General features: G+C 40.4%; 1 protein-coding gene across 1 annotated transcript; it reads left to right on the forward strand.

Annotated features, from left to right (window-relative positions):
* The first annotated feature begins 11,402 nt into the window (after positions 1–11,402).
* On the forward strand, positions 11,403–17,222 carry LOC138010419 (uncharacterized). Its single transcript, XM_068857375.1, has 2 exons — positions 11,403–11,536; positions 14,031–17,222. Exon 2 carries the CDS (start codon positions 14,046–14,048, stop codon positions 17,037–17,039), a length of 2,994 nt encoding a protein of 997 aa, XP_068713476.1. The 5' UTR covers positions 11,403–11,536; positions 14,031–14,045; the 3' UTR covers positions 17,040–17,222.
* Positions 17,223–17,500: the final 278 nt, after the last annotated feature.

The raw sequence follows: 17,500 nt of genomic DNA on the forward strand, positions 1-17,500 counted from the left end.
TAAATCTGAGGCAATGATTTTGAGCATTAATCCCTTCATTGGTCCTTTGAAACCTCTGAAGTTGGGTGAGGATTTTATTCAGTACATATCCTCTACTGCTTGTCTCGGGGTTACCATCGATGATAAACTGTCTTGGTCTCAGCATATTAAATCAATTTGTGTGTCATTCAATAGTAAAGTCAAAATGCTGAGACGTATAAGTTTTTTACCCAAATCTATGCTAGAAACTCTGTACTTTAAGACTGTAATCCCAAGTGTCCTCTATGGGGTTGTGGTTTGGGGCTCTAGCTCCAAATTTAAAGAATTAGAATTGATACATATTAGAGCTGCAAGACTAATTCATAAGTTGCCAAAGGGTATGACTGATGAAGATATTTTAGCAAGAGAGGGGTGGATGCCTCTTGAATATTTTCATAAATTTCGTATTTTAATGATTACTCATAAGGCTTTTTATAATTTAGGTTTAGAGGAAATAAATTCATTAGTTGTTAGGACCTGTAAGAGCTATAATCTTAGGAAATCTTTAAATATTTTAGTTAATAGACCAAACACTGAGCTTGGTCGTAATTCCTTTGTACACAGGGCTGAAATCGCCTGGAATTCCCTGTCTGATAGTGTAAGATCTTTTTCTAATCAAACAGGCTTTAAAAATGGACTGAAGCAGTTAAAACATTCTGTTATGAATATCACTTTTGAAAAAGACAGCTCAGTAGTTTATAATAAGCATGCCGATTTTTATTATTATTAATACATATTTTATGCTTTATTTATTTTTAGCGATTATTTATCTGATTTATCTAAAGTATAATCACTACCATATGTATGTATTTTATTACAGTAGGTCCACATCAGCTGTAAAGTTGCTTTTTTTTCCCTCTTGACCTGCTTTACTAAATAAAGTTATGTATGTATGTATGTATGTATGTATGTATGTAACTGTATTAATTAACAAGGAAAGACACTGTACAAAATGCGACCCTCGATTCTCTTTTAAAACCAGTTAACTCAGTGGTACGGATAAAATCAGGTAGCGCATTTCGCAGCTTAGCTGATACGTTAGAAAAAGAACTAAGACCATAACTGCTTGTTTTAGGTTTATTGAGGGACAAAATGTAATTTCCAAAATGTAATTTCCGCGAAGATCATGCATACGAAGATTTTCAATGCGCTTATTGCATAGAGATGTAGAGTTTGGCTTATTAAGTGGGAAGAGGACAGGTAATTTGCAAATATAAATCTCAGTATTCTCTTATTTACATTCTACCCTCTGCTTGACCAGAAATTACGAAAGGCCAGTTTTTTTGCTACAAGGATAACAGCGAAAAAAAGCACTACTTTGTTGCGAGTTTTCTAGAGTAAAAACTTCTTCAGAAATCAAAAGTCTACGTTAACAGCACACACCAGGGTTACTCCTTAGTATCTGGCTAGAGATCTTGTTCTCACTACTTTTCGCTGCGGCCGCGGTTTAGCCATTTGATGAGGGCCAGTCTCGTGCTTCTCAAGTTGCCTCCTTCATGGCCAACTAGACCCTCCGTGAGGGTACACTGGGTTGCCTGTGGTACGTGCAGCCCCGGAGGGGGGGGGGACTCCCATATGGAACACACGGGGATGCTAGTCGGAAATTTTAAATTTAACCCCTGAAGGAGACCATCTGGGCGTGGCTCAAGCTTTTTGTGACTCCTAAAGGAGACCAATCTGGGCGTGACTTAAGCAAATTTTGACCTTGGCGGCTTAAAATATTGGCGCTTTGCCCGAAACACCCTAAGCGAGACCAATATCCAAAATTTACACCCCTAAGCGAGACGACGAGCATCTCCGTCTGTTTCATATGGGAGTAATTCCCCCCCCCCCCCCCGGGCGTGCAGCGTTCCAGGCAAATTGTGACTGGCCCACGGGCCGATTACGGGCTTGCAAAAACAAAGCAAAAGGTAATTAAAAAACCATATAATAAACTACTTACTAACCGAGCTAGCTCGAGCCGTACTGGGGAATATTGTCCCTGGGTCGTTTTTGCACGGACCTCGCTGCGCTCGGTCTGTACTGCCACGACCTCGGGCCAATATTTCCCTGGCAGTACAGCCCTCGCGCTCGGTTAGTAAGAAGTTATTAAGGGGTCACCCAGAAGTCATACCAGCAGAGGCCCTTTGGCTCACAGGTCCTCACACGTTCGTACGACGAAACAGATCCTTTTCTCAGGTTAAAAACCTGGCTACTGGCCTAACTCTTCTTCCTACTTTCCCAACCGCGAGAAAACCGCGGTAAATCAGCCATCGCCAAAAAATGTTTTTTTTTTCTCAAAAAATATTTAAGTTAGGGGGAAAAAATACATCATTTTAAAGCTAAGAAAATAAGCTTTCCAACAGCATATAACTTATTTACAGAAAACTGAAACATTTTATAAAAGCGAAAGTTGAACGAAAAAATTTAAGAAAAATAACAGTAAAATATGTTTTCTAGGCAAAATTTGGTCATTTTAGCGTTGATTACGAATTTTTGGATGCAAAACTAATATTTTCTGCAATTTATCTGCCTTATTGGACATAAATTCGACCGAAAACTGATAAGGCACGAATATTTTTAGATTTTTAGGAATAATAGATAACGTGGTTCAATGCGTAATGTGATAATGCGATAAAAGTGTCAAATTTGCGACCCATTGCTAACGGCAACGGAAGCGATCGCATTACGAATAATTAACCTCTGTTGCTAAAAACCACTCAAATAACCGGTCAGTGTAAAACGCAGACTGCAGACTGCAGACCAGGGATAAAATGCAGACTGAGGGTAAAATGCAGACTGCAGACTGTGGGTTAATAAAATAATAATGAAAAAAGAGTTATAAGAGTGTTAGTAGCCGTTTGTACTTTCACACTGAAACCCCAACACAGCTCCCATCACTTTGGTTGCCCCACCGCATGTTTTATCGAACTGTGTAAGAATTGAAGCTGTTTGAATCCTTGTTGTTGTTTGAAAAAGGACAGTTTCGTTAAGTGAGTTGCTTTTAGGCAAAGAAGTCACCACCCCGTAATTCATATGCCCAAGATACCGGGTTTTTGTAAGTTTCTTTTTCTGTCAAGTGTGATAAAGTTTGACAATGAAATGAGCGAAGTCAAAACAAAGATCACAATCGCCCAACTCTTGTTTATGCAAAGTCAAAATTTACTCTCCAAGACGCGTACGACGTTATTTATCACCAGGTAATTCCATCATTTTGGAAATAGCAGCTACTTTATTATTCATCTGCGTCACAAGTTTTCACTGATTTTGGGGCTCATTTTGTTGAAACTCAAGCACGCTTCCAACAGGCTGTGAACCCTTCCTGCTTACAGAGCAATACTAAAAAACTTCTCCCATATCACATTTGAACCTTAAGCTCGAAAATTCAATACACAACATGATATTATAATTCACAAAGGCAGAAAATACCACAGAATCCTTTTCCAGCGAAAATTTTATTGAAACAAACAACATATTTGCTCTTAGAGGCGAAAACCTCTTCCTATTTGATTGCGTGCGTGAAGACAAGAAACTCAATTGTGTCAAATTACCATGTACTTCAGGTAAATACTGCTCACTTTGATTTCGTCTCGACGGGCGATAGATTGTTGTCGAAGTCCAGTACTCGTCGCTTTTGAGATTCATGCCTAGTTTATCCAACTGACTTTCCATTATTGAGCTCCATAAGGGTATATTTTGTTTAAGGATCCACTAAAACGCCATTCGCGTTGCATGACTTTCGACGCCATTGCAGGCTAAGTTAATGATTCTACTGTGTCCACCAGAGAAATCTACGCAGTTCCACTACCCTCTCGATCCTAAGAAAATACGCGCAGAAGGCTCTATACACAAAGACACTACTTACCAGGGGAGTGACAGGCAAGACTTTTACCGACACGGAAAAAAAAAAAAAAAAAAAAAAAAAAAAAAAAAAAAAAAAAAAAAAAAAAAAAAAAGAAAACAAACAAACTAAACGTAGACCTCGACTGGGTTTGCCCATAGGCAACCCAGTAAAAAGAATTCTGGGTAATTCTGCCATTCCATGACAAGGGAAGCCCCCCGATTCTCATTTCATTGATTTTTTATAAGTGTCGGGTCACCCAGTCCTACCAGCAAAATAGAGCACTGATTGAGGTTTTTAGCTTTCAAAACTTGCCCAAATTGTATCGGTTGGTGCTGGACTTCGTCCACAGAAAGGCCAGAGAGACAACTTCACTCGTGAACCGCCATGTTTACAACAGAGTAAAGTAGGGGGCCCAGTCTGCATGAAACCATCTCTCACCTCTGTCTTCTTTCAAAGGCTTGCCTTGACCCACATTTCAGCTTAATGATGCCAGGCTGTGGGCTTTTGTAGACGAAGATTGCCCGAAAAATGACTTATAAAATGATAAACGTACCCGATTTTAGCCAACTTGCTCGCTTTGGGATCACTAACCGTTGGCATTTGTCACGTGATGCCCATACCTGACCCCACATTGACCCAAAACCGCAGATGTTTTAAAGAGCACTTCTTATATGACGAAGCCAAGTGCTGGGGACTGTTATGGCCTAAATATCGTATATGCTTTCCTTTGCTTTCCCTTTTCAAAGTTCTGTTTCATGATTTTTCCATTGAATACTTAATTGACAGGTCAAGAATAATAACATAATCAAGTGAAGCTATGATCCTCGTACCCTGGGTGCCAGAGGTTCTATTTTTCTTTCGCGAGGAGCGAGCGGTTAAAACGGAGAGGCGAAAAATACGAACCTCTGGTCACGGCGGTTTAGAATCTCACTTCCATGCAAATCTTGCCAAACCGGTTTTCTCCAGTGATGTCAATGTTGTACCCAATTCAAGTCCTTTGGGAATAGAACGTTTGATTTTGACAGTTCCCATCGTGCAGCAACCAATCAAAAGCGACATGAAAACCACAAACCGTTGGTGGCTGCAGTTTAGTTTTCTCACACGTGACTAGTTTCTTACTCGAAACACGATATTTCTAGTGTTCACGGTTTTCGGATTTTCTTTCAGCTCTAGGATATGCGAATCAATCAAGGCATTCACGGGACAAATAACGACGACCATAGCATCTTTTGGATGATGAATCCACGATCATACAAACACGAACAAATTTTCGGCACAAGTTGCATGAAATATCAAAGATTTGCGGCATCCAGTTGGCAGGACCACAAACACATCCTCACGCTTGATGAAATTCCTGAACAGGTTTCAGTTTTAAAATCTCCAAAAATCCAGAATTTGCTTTGTATCGTACTGTGCAAACCTCTAAATACTCGCTCGAATTCACAGCCATCCACCGCCAGTTTTGTTTTCGTAGCAGTCCTTGCGCTCAAAACCGGTTTTGTGGCCATTGGTGTGCCCTACCGCCGTTCAACCAGTGAAATTGAGTGTTAGATTGTTTTTACTCGGAAAGAAGTGGCACTGACTATGAAAAACCAATCAGCGACCTTGTTCATAATCACAGATCATGGAAGTGAGATTCTAAACCGCCGTGACCAGAGGTTCGTATTTTTTGCCTCTCCGTTTTAACCTCTCGCTCTTCGCAAGAGAAAAAATAGAACCTCTGGCACCATGCAGGGTATGATCCTCGCAGTAGAGAAGCTTGAAAAATTTAGGAGCTCAACGGGGTTTGAACCCGTGACCTCGCGATACCGATGCGACGCTCTAACCAACTGAGCGATTCCGTTGGCAAGCTCTATGGCCGTGCTGTGTAGTCGAAAGTACTTTGGCACTCACTTCGAAATTCCCTGACGTATCATCAAGATGGCACTTCAATAAAAAAAAGTTTCGGGGAAAGTTATCTAGTGCAATTATCTGTAAACTATAAAACTCCCTTTTTCGATGTATCTTAAATTCTTCCAGATAACGTTTTGCCATAATGTCTCTCTAAGATGTTAAAGAATCTAGGTCACAGACTTATTTTTTTAGATAATTTTTATAAACTCAAATTTAGAGGGTTTTTTTGTGGACCTGGTTTGTTGCTATGGTAACTGATATGACGTCACAAGTGCCATCTTTCATTGTTTCACAAGTACTATAGCAACGAAAAACCCTTTCGAGCCTTTTAAAGTTAAAACAGGATAATGACAAGGGTTTTGCTTGCAAGACACAAAAAAGTTGTTGGTAACATACAGTGTAGATGCTGGATGCTGATAAAAGAAATCAGGGAAAGACCACGTAATTATGACACAAAAACCCTAAACAATTCTTTCTTCTAAAATCCTTTATTCAACTACACAATATTAATGACGTGACGTGCCACGGAGAGGAGGGAGGAGGGGGGGGGGAGGGGGGGTCCTGCATCGCTTGTCTCATGTCGGTTCTTTGTCAATGTTTCACGTTGCTGTCAGAAATTAAAGGGAATTTAAAGAAGGATGTTGTTTGTCGTGGTTTCACTCTACGGTGCCGTGGCTACTTTTTAGGCCAAGTCGCTTGTCGGAACTTACCCTGGCAAGAGCAGTTGACGACAAACGTTTAGAGCTGTGGAAGAAACACTTGTATGCATGTATGTATGTATGTATGTAAATCTTTATTTAAACACGGAAAATCATCAGTTAAGCTTAAGTTAAAAACTAAAACTAATTACAACTGCTTTACATGATTGCCGTGTGGGAATCCGATATATCAGCTACCTTCTTGATATTTCGCTTAAAATGCTCAACGGATGCAGCATTTTTTAAGTTTTTGGGCAAGTTATTCCATAGCATGGCCCCGCTGTAAGAGAAGCTTCGTTTCAAATAGCTGGTGCTTGGTTTGGACAGGGTCAGCCTTCCCTCAGAGTTTCTTAGGTTGTAAGCAGAGTGACGCTGAGAGAAAAGACTTTGTAGATAGTCCGGAGCTAGGTCATTCATGGTTTTATACATCATTAAGGCTTTTTGTTTCTTTCGGCGAAGAGATAGCCTCTCCCAGCTGAGGGTGGAAAGAAGGTGGTTCCTCACTTCAATATGGATTCGTTCAAACTTGTCGAGAATTTAGAGTGGAGGTGATCTACACATCTGCTGAAAATGATTGGATGATCGATGTTGATCCTTAGACAACCACAGTTCGAATTCGGATACTGCTTGAAGTTGGAAGTCGAAGACCTACGTCGATGATGGTTTTTTCGAGGGAAAATGCAGGCGGGATGTCTGAGGTTGAAATGGTAAACGATCAAAGTCAAAGACACACATCACAAAAGAATTATCTGGATCACAAAAAGGAAAAATTCCAAACAAGATTATAGGGATTGTGTTTTTTTTTTTTTTTTTTTTGTTACCTTAAGCAATACGCGTGCGTACAATTTGTAATCCGGGACTCCAGTGGGTACTACATGGAAGATACAATGACTACTTTGAACCATGTTAAGGGAACCTCCACTTCAACGAACAAAAATAACATTAAATCACAGGAAATAACTGTGACAGTCAAGTCAATTCAAATTATTTTCAAAGAAAGCGTTTGTATCCGAAAGAAATAAGTTTTAGAATCCCCTTATTTTTGTTTTCGAATTTTGCGGGCGCCGCCATCTTAAATAATTGTGACGTGTTACGGTTGCCCTATTGTTATTAGACAAAAGCTCGAGCTCTTTGTGTCAGATTAATAGGGTAACCCGTCACAATTATTCAAGATGGCGGCGCGAAATTTGAAAGCGAAAATAAGCAATTTTAAAATTCACTTTTCCTGATATAAACACATAAAAGCAAATTTCGAACAATTTGGTTTGTAAACATAATTTCCATCGGTTTAAACTTATTCTGTAGTAAGAGTGGAGGCGGGTTCTCTGTAAGAACGCCTAATAAGAAGAATTTTCTTTCCCGGGATATGACCTCGTAGAAAGGTAGATCTTAGTTTGGGTTATTGGAATGTGAAATAAAAATAAGGGGTAACCATGCATTTTTTCGCATGTTTTTGTTTTTGAAAAAATGGACACTTGGAAGTTTTTTGCTTTTGACTTTAAAGTCTAGTCAAGTACATCCTGTCTCCTGCGATTAAAATTCGGTCAACCGTTCCAGTATGGACATGACTGCGTAGGCTATAGCGCTGAAAAACTCAAAAAGGGCTTTGTCTTTCCCTGGAAATGTCACTAAACTGTTCGTGACCTTGATGAACACTTCCAGCAAATGATAAATTTGCGTTTGACATGAAAAATCTGCTGCTTTTGAAAAAGTATATAACCTTACCTTCTGATCGATTGCCCAAGGACGACGAGAGCAAGCTAGCAAGCAACCTTGGTTCCCAGAACCTCTTTCTTAGGAGAGGTCCTGGAAACGAGGTTGCAAAGCAAGAGGCGCGAGTGACGGCGCGAGTGGGTTGCGCACCAGCTAATGCCGCTGATCCCACTTACTGCATCTTCCCAAAATCATCTTCAACCAACCAACTAATGGAAAAAATTACGGTGAACGTATCCAGTGTTGGAACGCATCTATAAAGAGCCCAGGCCCACGTCAGGTCACGTATGCTGCTCGCGGAGGTTCGCTGTAATAAAGTCCGGAAATTTTTGTCTCGTTTTCTTTACTGAGCATAGATTTTTTATCTTTATTGCACAAACCACGATCCCCAAACTCGCAAACCGTCAACGGCACATCCTGCACGACCTCTGAAAACTCAATCCTGTTGTCCTACCAGGGGACAAGGAGAAAAGAGACGTGGTTGGGCAAATGTTCGGTTTCAGACGCTTCCCATATGACTGTTGAGGAACAGTGGGTAGAGAAGAACAATGAGGTGAGGGGGTCACTGGGCACAAACGAACGATATCAATGTATCGAGTTTTTAAAGATCGTTGTGAATATTTCACATTCGCCTCTTCTTTTCACCTCTACTCCGCTCGCCAGTCTTCTGAACCCAATATGCTTTACGTTCAGCACGGTTCACTGTTTCCCGCCCTTAGAATTCTTTTCCCCCGTCTGTCACTAAGTCAAATTCTCTTTCACTACTTCGTAACACCCTCAACTCAGTCTTACACTTTAATTATCTAGCCTAGCGAACGAAGAAATATTTTTTTATCCTAAAGAACAAAATTTTCTCTAGTGTTCATGTTGTTGTTGTTTTGTTTTGTTTTGTTCCATTGGCGGATGATTTGTTTGTTCGTTATTTCCGGTGATTTAAAATTATTTATTTGTTGAAGTGGAGGTTCCCTTCCATGTGGTGCGCACTGGAGTCCCGGCTTACAAAGTGTACGCACGCGCATTGCTAAAGGTAACAAAATGACAAAAAGAAAACCCAAGCACAATCCCTATAAAACTTGTTTGAGGTTTTTCCTATTTGTGATCCAGATGATTCTTTTGTGGTGTGCGTCTTTGACTTTGATCGTTTACCATTTCAACTTGCAACTCTTGGGTTGCAATGTGTATCTATCTCTCTGGATGACAAGACTGATGTTACAATCTTGTGCATGGTAGGAAGACAAGTGATGGGCTTGTAAGTTTTGGGATTTGCCGTATCTTCAGTTTTTGGGAGGGGGGGAAGGGGGGGAGGTGATGCCAGTTGTTAGCCAGTTTGGGCACTCCTCTGGCCATGGGTTTTCGATGCAGATGATGTAGGCATTAGTCATATCTTCGTATAAGGCTGTCAGATGTTTAAACCAGAAGTTTGCTCTGCCATCGATCCCAGGGGCTTTCAAGTCACTGGGTTTTTTTGATGGCAATTGTTGTTTCAGCCATCAGGAAGATATTGTCAGGGAAATATTTCAACTGCAGCAAAAGAAAATAATTAAACACCCTAACCGGGTTATTCTTCATATTCTTTAACAACAACTCCTGATACACGAGCATCAAGTCAAAGACTACAATAAGCGCCAAAAGGGTTGAGTCACTTTCCCTTTTAAGGAATCTCGGACAAACCCCCCTCCCCCCAAAGTCTTTCCATCTAGCCCCCTCTCCCCCCCCCCCCCACACAATGTTGTTTTCTTATCGCCAACTATCATGTCGCCGTTTGTACTCCCTTTATGCTAACTTTGCACACTCGCTGACAATCTGTATTACATCTTTTTCACGGCACATTCTGCAAAGTGATGATTCAATAGTGCGGCCAATCTTAGCTAATTTTGAACTTAACATAGTTTGTGCGCTATGAATGTTTTCGTGCACTGCAGATCAGTGTCTCAGTGGGACACTAATGTGTAGTGCACGAGAACAGTCATTGCGTACAAACTATGTTTATGTTTATGTTTATGTTTATAGATTGTTATTATTATTATTATTATTATTATTATTATTATCATCATCATGATTATCAGTTCTGTAATATATTTGTTGAGTGAGGGGAGGATGATTATCTATTCAAGATTTAAATAAGTTAGTTTCTGACAAAAGCGACATTCGATTTTGGAAAGTATCGGCCAACCATACCGGATACATTGCACGGAAACATTTTAACAGCGGTTCCCAGGTTTGTTTCTTTATTATTGTTTGTTATTTGTTTGAGCAGGTTGAAGTTCTGACAGCTATTCAGCTGATATGGACCTGCTATACCCACCCACCCATACACTCACGGAGGACAGCCACAACACCGGGAACTTCATCCCCTACTCTTCTCGAATAGTGTGTGGGTTCTTTAACGTCCCACAGGGAACTAATGAACAGTGAAGATATTTATGAGACGGGGCGTACGCTTTATAGTCCTTATCATAGAAGACTTGAAAGTCTAACCCTATACTGGTGTAATTACAAAGGCAGCACTTTCTCCTCAGTTATTTAAAGACCCTGAGTGTTGGTCCGGCCGGAGTCGAACTCACGACCTCCCGCATGGCAGCCCGGTGCTCAACAAACTGAGCCACCTGTGCGCGGTAGAAACATATGCAGAATAGGAAAGATATCCGTTTACAAACATTGCTTTTGTTATTTAAATTTGCCAACCACAGGAACAAAAGAACCTTTGTTTTGTCAGCCAACGAGGCTCTGGTTGGCTTAATGTCAAGAGGTGACGTCAACGATATCTTCACTATATGTTATCCATAAAGCTAAGTATTCACTTGAATTCGCCTGCCATCAAATGAAAACAAAGGCAAGTTGCGGGATCGAGGATGTAGACGCCCCACTTCCCACAAGCGTGCTGCAACTAGGAGCGTAAAAGACTCATATTAGGGTTTAATTTTTGATACGTTTTTCCTTGCCCGAGTGAATCATTTTCAACCCCTGGCTAAAAATTAATTATTTAAGAATATGATTGTCTGAAAAGATCTTAATGACTGAAATCAAATTGAAGTTTTCATGGGTCATGGGTTCGTTAACAAAAAGGCACACTAAAAAAAACTTGAATTGTCGCACAGAACGACATAGACAATAGTACTTACTACAGAGAAACGGATAAGCTTCACGTTAATATTTCAGGTTCATGGTTCACCTGCTATACACGAGCTATTACATTCCCTAAAGGACCAATAGAACAATGCGAAAATCATGGCATATCTAGACGGGCATGAAGTCACCAGGAATGCTGCCAGGTAACCACTCCAAAAATGGAAAAAAAACCTCAAAAAACGATTGAAAGGCATAAAAGCAAGATACTCCTTTGTCATCAGTCAGGAAAATAGAACAAGGACAGAAGAGGAAGGGACTTCAAGTAAGAGTTACTTTTATGTTGTCTTATTGGGTTGTATTTATATGTATTTCCGTAATAAGGGGCTTTTGTCTATTTTAATGTTTATGCATTTCTCAGCAAGAGATTCTACCATGTAACAACGCCATGGAAATTTAAAACCTTTGATGGCTCTTAGCGGGAAAAAAGATAAAAGCCTGCATCTGTTTGTCATTTAAAAAGCAAAAAGAGTTCTTTTGGAAATTTAAAACCTTAAACCATAGCCTGCCCGCTCGAAGATACGCGATGTATCCTAATTTATTTGAATTGCTAAAAAAGTTTGATTTTCTACAATTACATATTTTCACAGCCTTTTAACCAATGTGCTTTCGAAGCCACGTTTCAAAATATTTGTCTTTAGCCAAAGACACGACCTCTTCGGAGAATCGCCAGAGGCACCCAACCTCAATTTTCGGAAAATATCTGTTCGGAAAACGATTTGAGATCTAGAATTTTCGGAACATTTGTTGTAAAATTTATTGCTTGAATGCCTGTCCTAGGATTTTCGAACAACTAAAAGATGGTATAATTGCCCATTTTTAACGGATTTTTACCCTAAAAAGCTCAACTAGAATTTTCGGGACCTTTTTTCCTGGCCGAAGGTTTTGAAAAGGTGTAAGTGTTTATCCCTATAATTTTCGGATCACTAGACTTTCAGCTAAGAAATCCGAACAGATGAAAAATTTTTAGTGGATAAAAATATGCGTACCGTTTACATACTAAAATACGTTTAACAATGCTATGTCTAAGTGGTTTTTAACTATATTCTCGTTGGGTGCCCCTGAATCGCTTCTGTTGCAAGCTAGGAGCGTAAACTGAGACCCGTATTAGGGTTTAATGTTTAATACCTTTTTCCTTGCCAGAGTGACCATTTTAACCCCTGCCCAAAAAATTAATTATTTAAGAATACGACTGTCTGAAAAAATCTTTATGTCTCAAATCACATTGAAGTTGTAAGATATTGTCGTGGGTTCGTAACGGGCCATGAAGTCACCAGGAATGGAGCAGTGGTGAGAGCACTCGCCTCCCACTAATATGGCCCGGGTTCAATTCCTAGATCCGGTGTCATATGTGGATTGAGTTTGTTGGGTCTATACTCTCCACCGAGAGGTTTTTCTCCGGATACTCCTCGGTTTTTCCCCTCCTCAAAAACCAATATGATTTGATATGTATTAATTTGATTTCATTTTATTTCTGCATGACCCCACAAGCTATTCAGCTTTAAAAAGTTATCGTGTTCTATTATTATTATTATTTATTTATGTATTTGGAAATTTTAAAACAGTTTTAAACAGAGAAATATCTATATTGCTCGTAAATTTATAGTTCTTACCTTTTGGAGATATTTTAATTTTTGTATATATTTTTATTATGCAAATAAAGTGATTATTATCATTAAAATTATTATTATTATTATTATTATTATTATTATTATTATTATTATTATTATTATCATCTATACTATCACAGTCTTTGCTGGAGTTCTTTTAGTGCATCAGCCGGGCGCAAACCATGTACCTGGGGCATCAGTCACTCAAGTCAATCTTTCTGTTCAGATACTAAACACCTTTCTGAGGATTCGCGCAGATCCCAGCATGCAGATCTTTTAAATCTCTGTCACAGAAGCACTCTTTGCTACTTTCTCGATGTTTTCTACCATTCCTTTTTATACTGTGCCAAGCGCACCAACAACTACAGGGATCACTATGGTTTTCATCTGCCACATTCTCTGTATTTCAACTTCTAAATCTTTCTACTTGCTTTTCTTTTCGATTTCTTTCAATGCAATGTTCCTATCTGATGGGACAGTCATAGTCATATTATCATTATTTTTATTATTTTTATTATTATTATTATTTTTTTTTTCGAAAAAGTATATTTTTACGATAAGTGTGACGAAGTGTTCAATTGCCCTTCACTTTAACTCAACATTACAACTGTCCTGGTGTGCAGGGAATAGTATTTTTGTGACAAAGTGTCCCTCAGACTTTGTTCCTGGAGCCAACTTAAACAGGTACAAGAACCCTCGTCTAAAATGATCTTAAGACTAGCGCTTGCCTTCATTTTGCAAATAAGTAGGTTACACTTAGACTTGTCGGTGAGCTTACTAGTGTTTACTTTTCAAGTCGAACGTGCATTTAACAACGCGCATTTCTGGAAAGACGTTTCTCTTTGCACTGAAAGACACGTTAAATGTTAACCCCGGTGAATGAAATAAAGAGAGTTACTTTATCAATCATGACTCGGGGATACTCAGAAAAAATCCGAGTGGTCCTTTGCAGCCGAGTCGAACGTACGACCTTCCGATTACTAGTTCGGATGCTCTGCCACTGAGCTTTTGGAGTTTTCTCTGAGTATCCCCGAATCACGATCGATATATTATAGCTCTTCCTGTGTCTCTTTATTCAATCAGAAAACGTCAAATCCAGTCACATTGTCATTCATTTTTTTACGTTATTGTTGTTCTCTTAATTCCAAGAGTCGTGGGGTCAAGATGCTTCGAAGCACACCTCTTCTAACGCTGGCCTTCGCAATATTGGCCACAGTCCACGTGACTCAATGCCAAATGACTGAAAGGAGTTATAGTCGACCGCTCTTGGACATGCTTTACGCCCGATACGGCTTAGTCATCCAGATGACCTACCTAGAGCAAGATTTTCAGGACCTTCGTCGCGTGAATAATTTCCTGTTCGTTTTGAAAAGTGTTCCCCGAAATATCTTCAACTTTTATGTCGCTAACTTTCACATCGCGGAAAGAAGGACGACCACGGGAGGTCTACAACCCTTGTCTGAGCTACTGCGAGAGTTGGAACTGCCAAGGGTTCTCGCACTCTTTACAAGCGAATCATTACAAAATTACTACGAGCAAACCGTCGCTGCGTTAGTTCCAAAAATGAAACAACGCATCGACGCCTTCATGGAGTCGAGTGAACCTAACGACACATTCGTGTTTCCTTGGAGTGAAATTTGCCCTACAAGTCGGAGCGCGTATGAAGTAGAGAAGGAAATCAGTATTACTGACATCTGCAGCAGCACCCAGAATTGCTCCTCCACTCAGTTTCCCTATGGAAGCTCTCGGTTTGACGTCACCGTTGCCTGTACAAGTGACAACAAATGTGACCTTGAAAGAGCATTACCAATGATGGTTGGTGTCTATTGGTATGCCTTAAGTGCTTTCATCGTGAAACAATTTTGTTATTATAGTTGTATTCGTGTCCTTGGAGGAAGAGGATGCTCAAATTTTGAAAGCTACGAGAGACTTGTCGAAGAGGCGAAACTACTGATGGACTATACAAGTGCCTTGCCAGCATATTTCAACAGCGTGTGGAATGTAAACTTCCTTCAAAGGGCAGTCGCTTCAAACGCTTTCTCGAACCTTGATACAGCTATGACCATGATTGAAGAAAAAAGAAGAGATTTCGATAGAATCCCACACATGTGTCACGCGATTAAGTTTACCAAAGCGTGCCATTATGCAGACATCTACAAAGAATTTATCTTCATCAAAAAAGTCCAAAATTATAGAATGAACCCTGGATTGGTGAAAGATTTGAGGCTGCACTCGAGAGTAAATCACGCAATAATGGTGGAACTGCAGAGAGATACCATAAGACATATTGAACTCCTTGGAACCATCCAGCGATTAGATGACAACTTGAGGGCTTCTGTGTCAGGGATTTCTTCGTACTTTTCAAGTCTCGCTAATTATGACGAAGGAATAGCGAATGCTGATGTTGCTTTCATTCAAGGAGAACTGGACAAGTACGAGACGGCTACAGCAAAAGTGGAGACAAGGCTCAAGGAAGAGTTTAGTACAGCCATGGATTACATGTTAGCAACAGCTTTGGGGAACTTCATAGAACAGGCTGCACTCCTTGTAACGAGAATCGCCGAGAACTGTAATCCAGTTCGAGTTATTTTTGGTGGTTCTACGCCAGGTGAAATTATTGAGCAAGCTGCGTCGGTTGCAAATGCTGCATCAAAGGTTGTAAGGGCCACAACTCTCTTTATTTCCTTAGAAAGACTGTACTTAGATTCTTTGCTGATTACGGAGGCCTTCCTTGGTGAAAACTCCAACAGAGATCAGCTCAGCCATGTTAAATCACTTGTAGACAAAATACGAAACAATCAAGCTGGCGACATTGGGGTAGATGCTGGTAACTTCGTTGAGGATTATGCCGGTTATACACCACAGACAGATCGATCTCGTTTGGCCCACAATAATGCACTGTGGTCTGCATTCAAAGACGCCACATGTGAGATTCTAAATGGTGATGTTGGAATTGCAGGATCCATTCCACAATCGATTGCAGGTGGAATGCTCATATGCGAAAAGTTAGAAGGAACTCTTGCTCAGTTCTTTACACTGCGAGAGGACATCTTTGATTTCCAGTTTCAATTGATCGATTCACTGGCTATGGTCGTTCGTGGAAATATTGCCAATCGACTCGCACAAAACATCGAAGGCCAAAGAGATGTCCTAGAGGCAACTGACTTAATGACTGGATTTCTGATGGCACAGAACCGTCTACAGACACAGTCATCCCTGTATTGTGATAAGTTGGAATATAAACAACTTGGAGAACACGTTGAAGCTTGCTCCACGGTCAATGGCCTCTTCAGCAAAGAGAACGTTGACTCTTTGATAGCACACACAGATCACTCACGATATGACAGGTTTCACAGAGATGTATACATCCCAACAAAACCCGCTTTTCAGGGTGATACTGGCTACATAGACCTTACTTCGTTAAGCAGAGGAGAATCTGTGTTGTTTAAGGTGCCAGCGAACGACAGCTGGCTACACAACTACCGGTGGACCTTGCCTGGAGAAACTACCGTCCCTTTCGTAGAGAGTTTCGAGATTTTCCTTCCACATGCTCATTACAACACGGGCGCAGAACAGCAACACACCACTTCCCGAGTCACAGTTAAGTCGGTTGCTGGCAGTGCAGTTTCCACCCTTGCTCCAAACACGTCACCAGTTTACATCTTACCAGCAGAACACAGCTCCTACGTCACTCTCTACGAAGAAGGCTATACCAGTTGCACGTCAAATGAGATCGAAAATCCCTACAGTCTCTGCGATAACTTGCCGAGGATTTGTGATAAGTCTTCTAGGCAAGCTGGAGAGAGCCTTCTTCCCACAATTCTGTCCACCTGGAAGCTCAAGTATAAAATTTCGTTAGGTGCTGAGGTACTGGAATGGGATGCCCCAACTCCCGCCACTAATCTACTGATCAGAGCTAAAATGGTCATAAAAATGCTACCAATCACCAGGAAACGAGGCCATTTTCCCAAGCCACTGAAGAGATCAATGTCCACTGATGAAGTCCTGTCTACCAATGGCTGCTGTGATGAAGGAAACAGGTACAGGAGATCGCTGAATGATCGCGTTTGTAAAGTGTGTCCTGATCGTTCGACGTCCAGGCTGGGAGGACTGTATTGTGAGATCGACGAACAAGAAGCACAACCAGGGGCTGAGTGAGAAATTGAGTCGCTTATGTTGCATGAAAATCAATACATTTGGCTTCTTGACGATTGCACAAATTCCCTTTGAGGAGTATAATTATAATGAAGAATAAAAGATGCGGTGAATACTATTTTGTCATTCGCTACTTTAAAAGTTCTTAAGGCAATTTTAAAAGGTTAATAAATGAACCTATAGCAGAACAAGGGCATTCTGGTACATTTTCTGACTAAAACAGAAAAATTAGCGCATCAGTAATATAACGAGGAATTTATCAAATCAGTCAATGAGATGACGAAAACCATTTAAACATGACCATGCTTGGTCCCATCATTCACTCGCTACTCGAAAACTGCTGAGAGAGTCACAAAAAAGTGACAGAAAAATCAGTAAGAAAGCAAAATGTTCAGTCCTTAGAGCCACGAGGATGAGGATTTAAAGAAACTTGAGAAGAACCTGTTCCACAAAACGATATAATA

Source organism: Montipora foliosa, chromosome 7 (genome assembly GCF_036669935.1).
Source record: "Montipora foliosa isolate CH-2021 chromosome 7, ASM3666993v2, whole genome shotgun sequence".
Taxonomy (NCBI): Eukaryota; Metazoa; Cnidaria; class Anthozoa; order Scleractinia; family Acroporidae; genus Montipora; species Montipora foliosa.

Coding starts and splice junctions, on each gene's coding strand:
- LOC138010419 (XM_068857375.1), top strand. CDS start 14,046: ATGCTTCGAAGCACACCTCTTCTAACGCTGGCCTTCGCAATATTGGCC.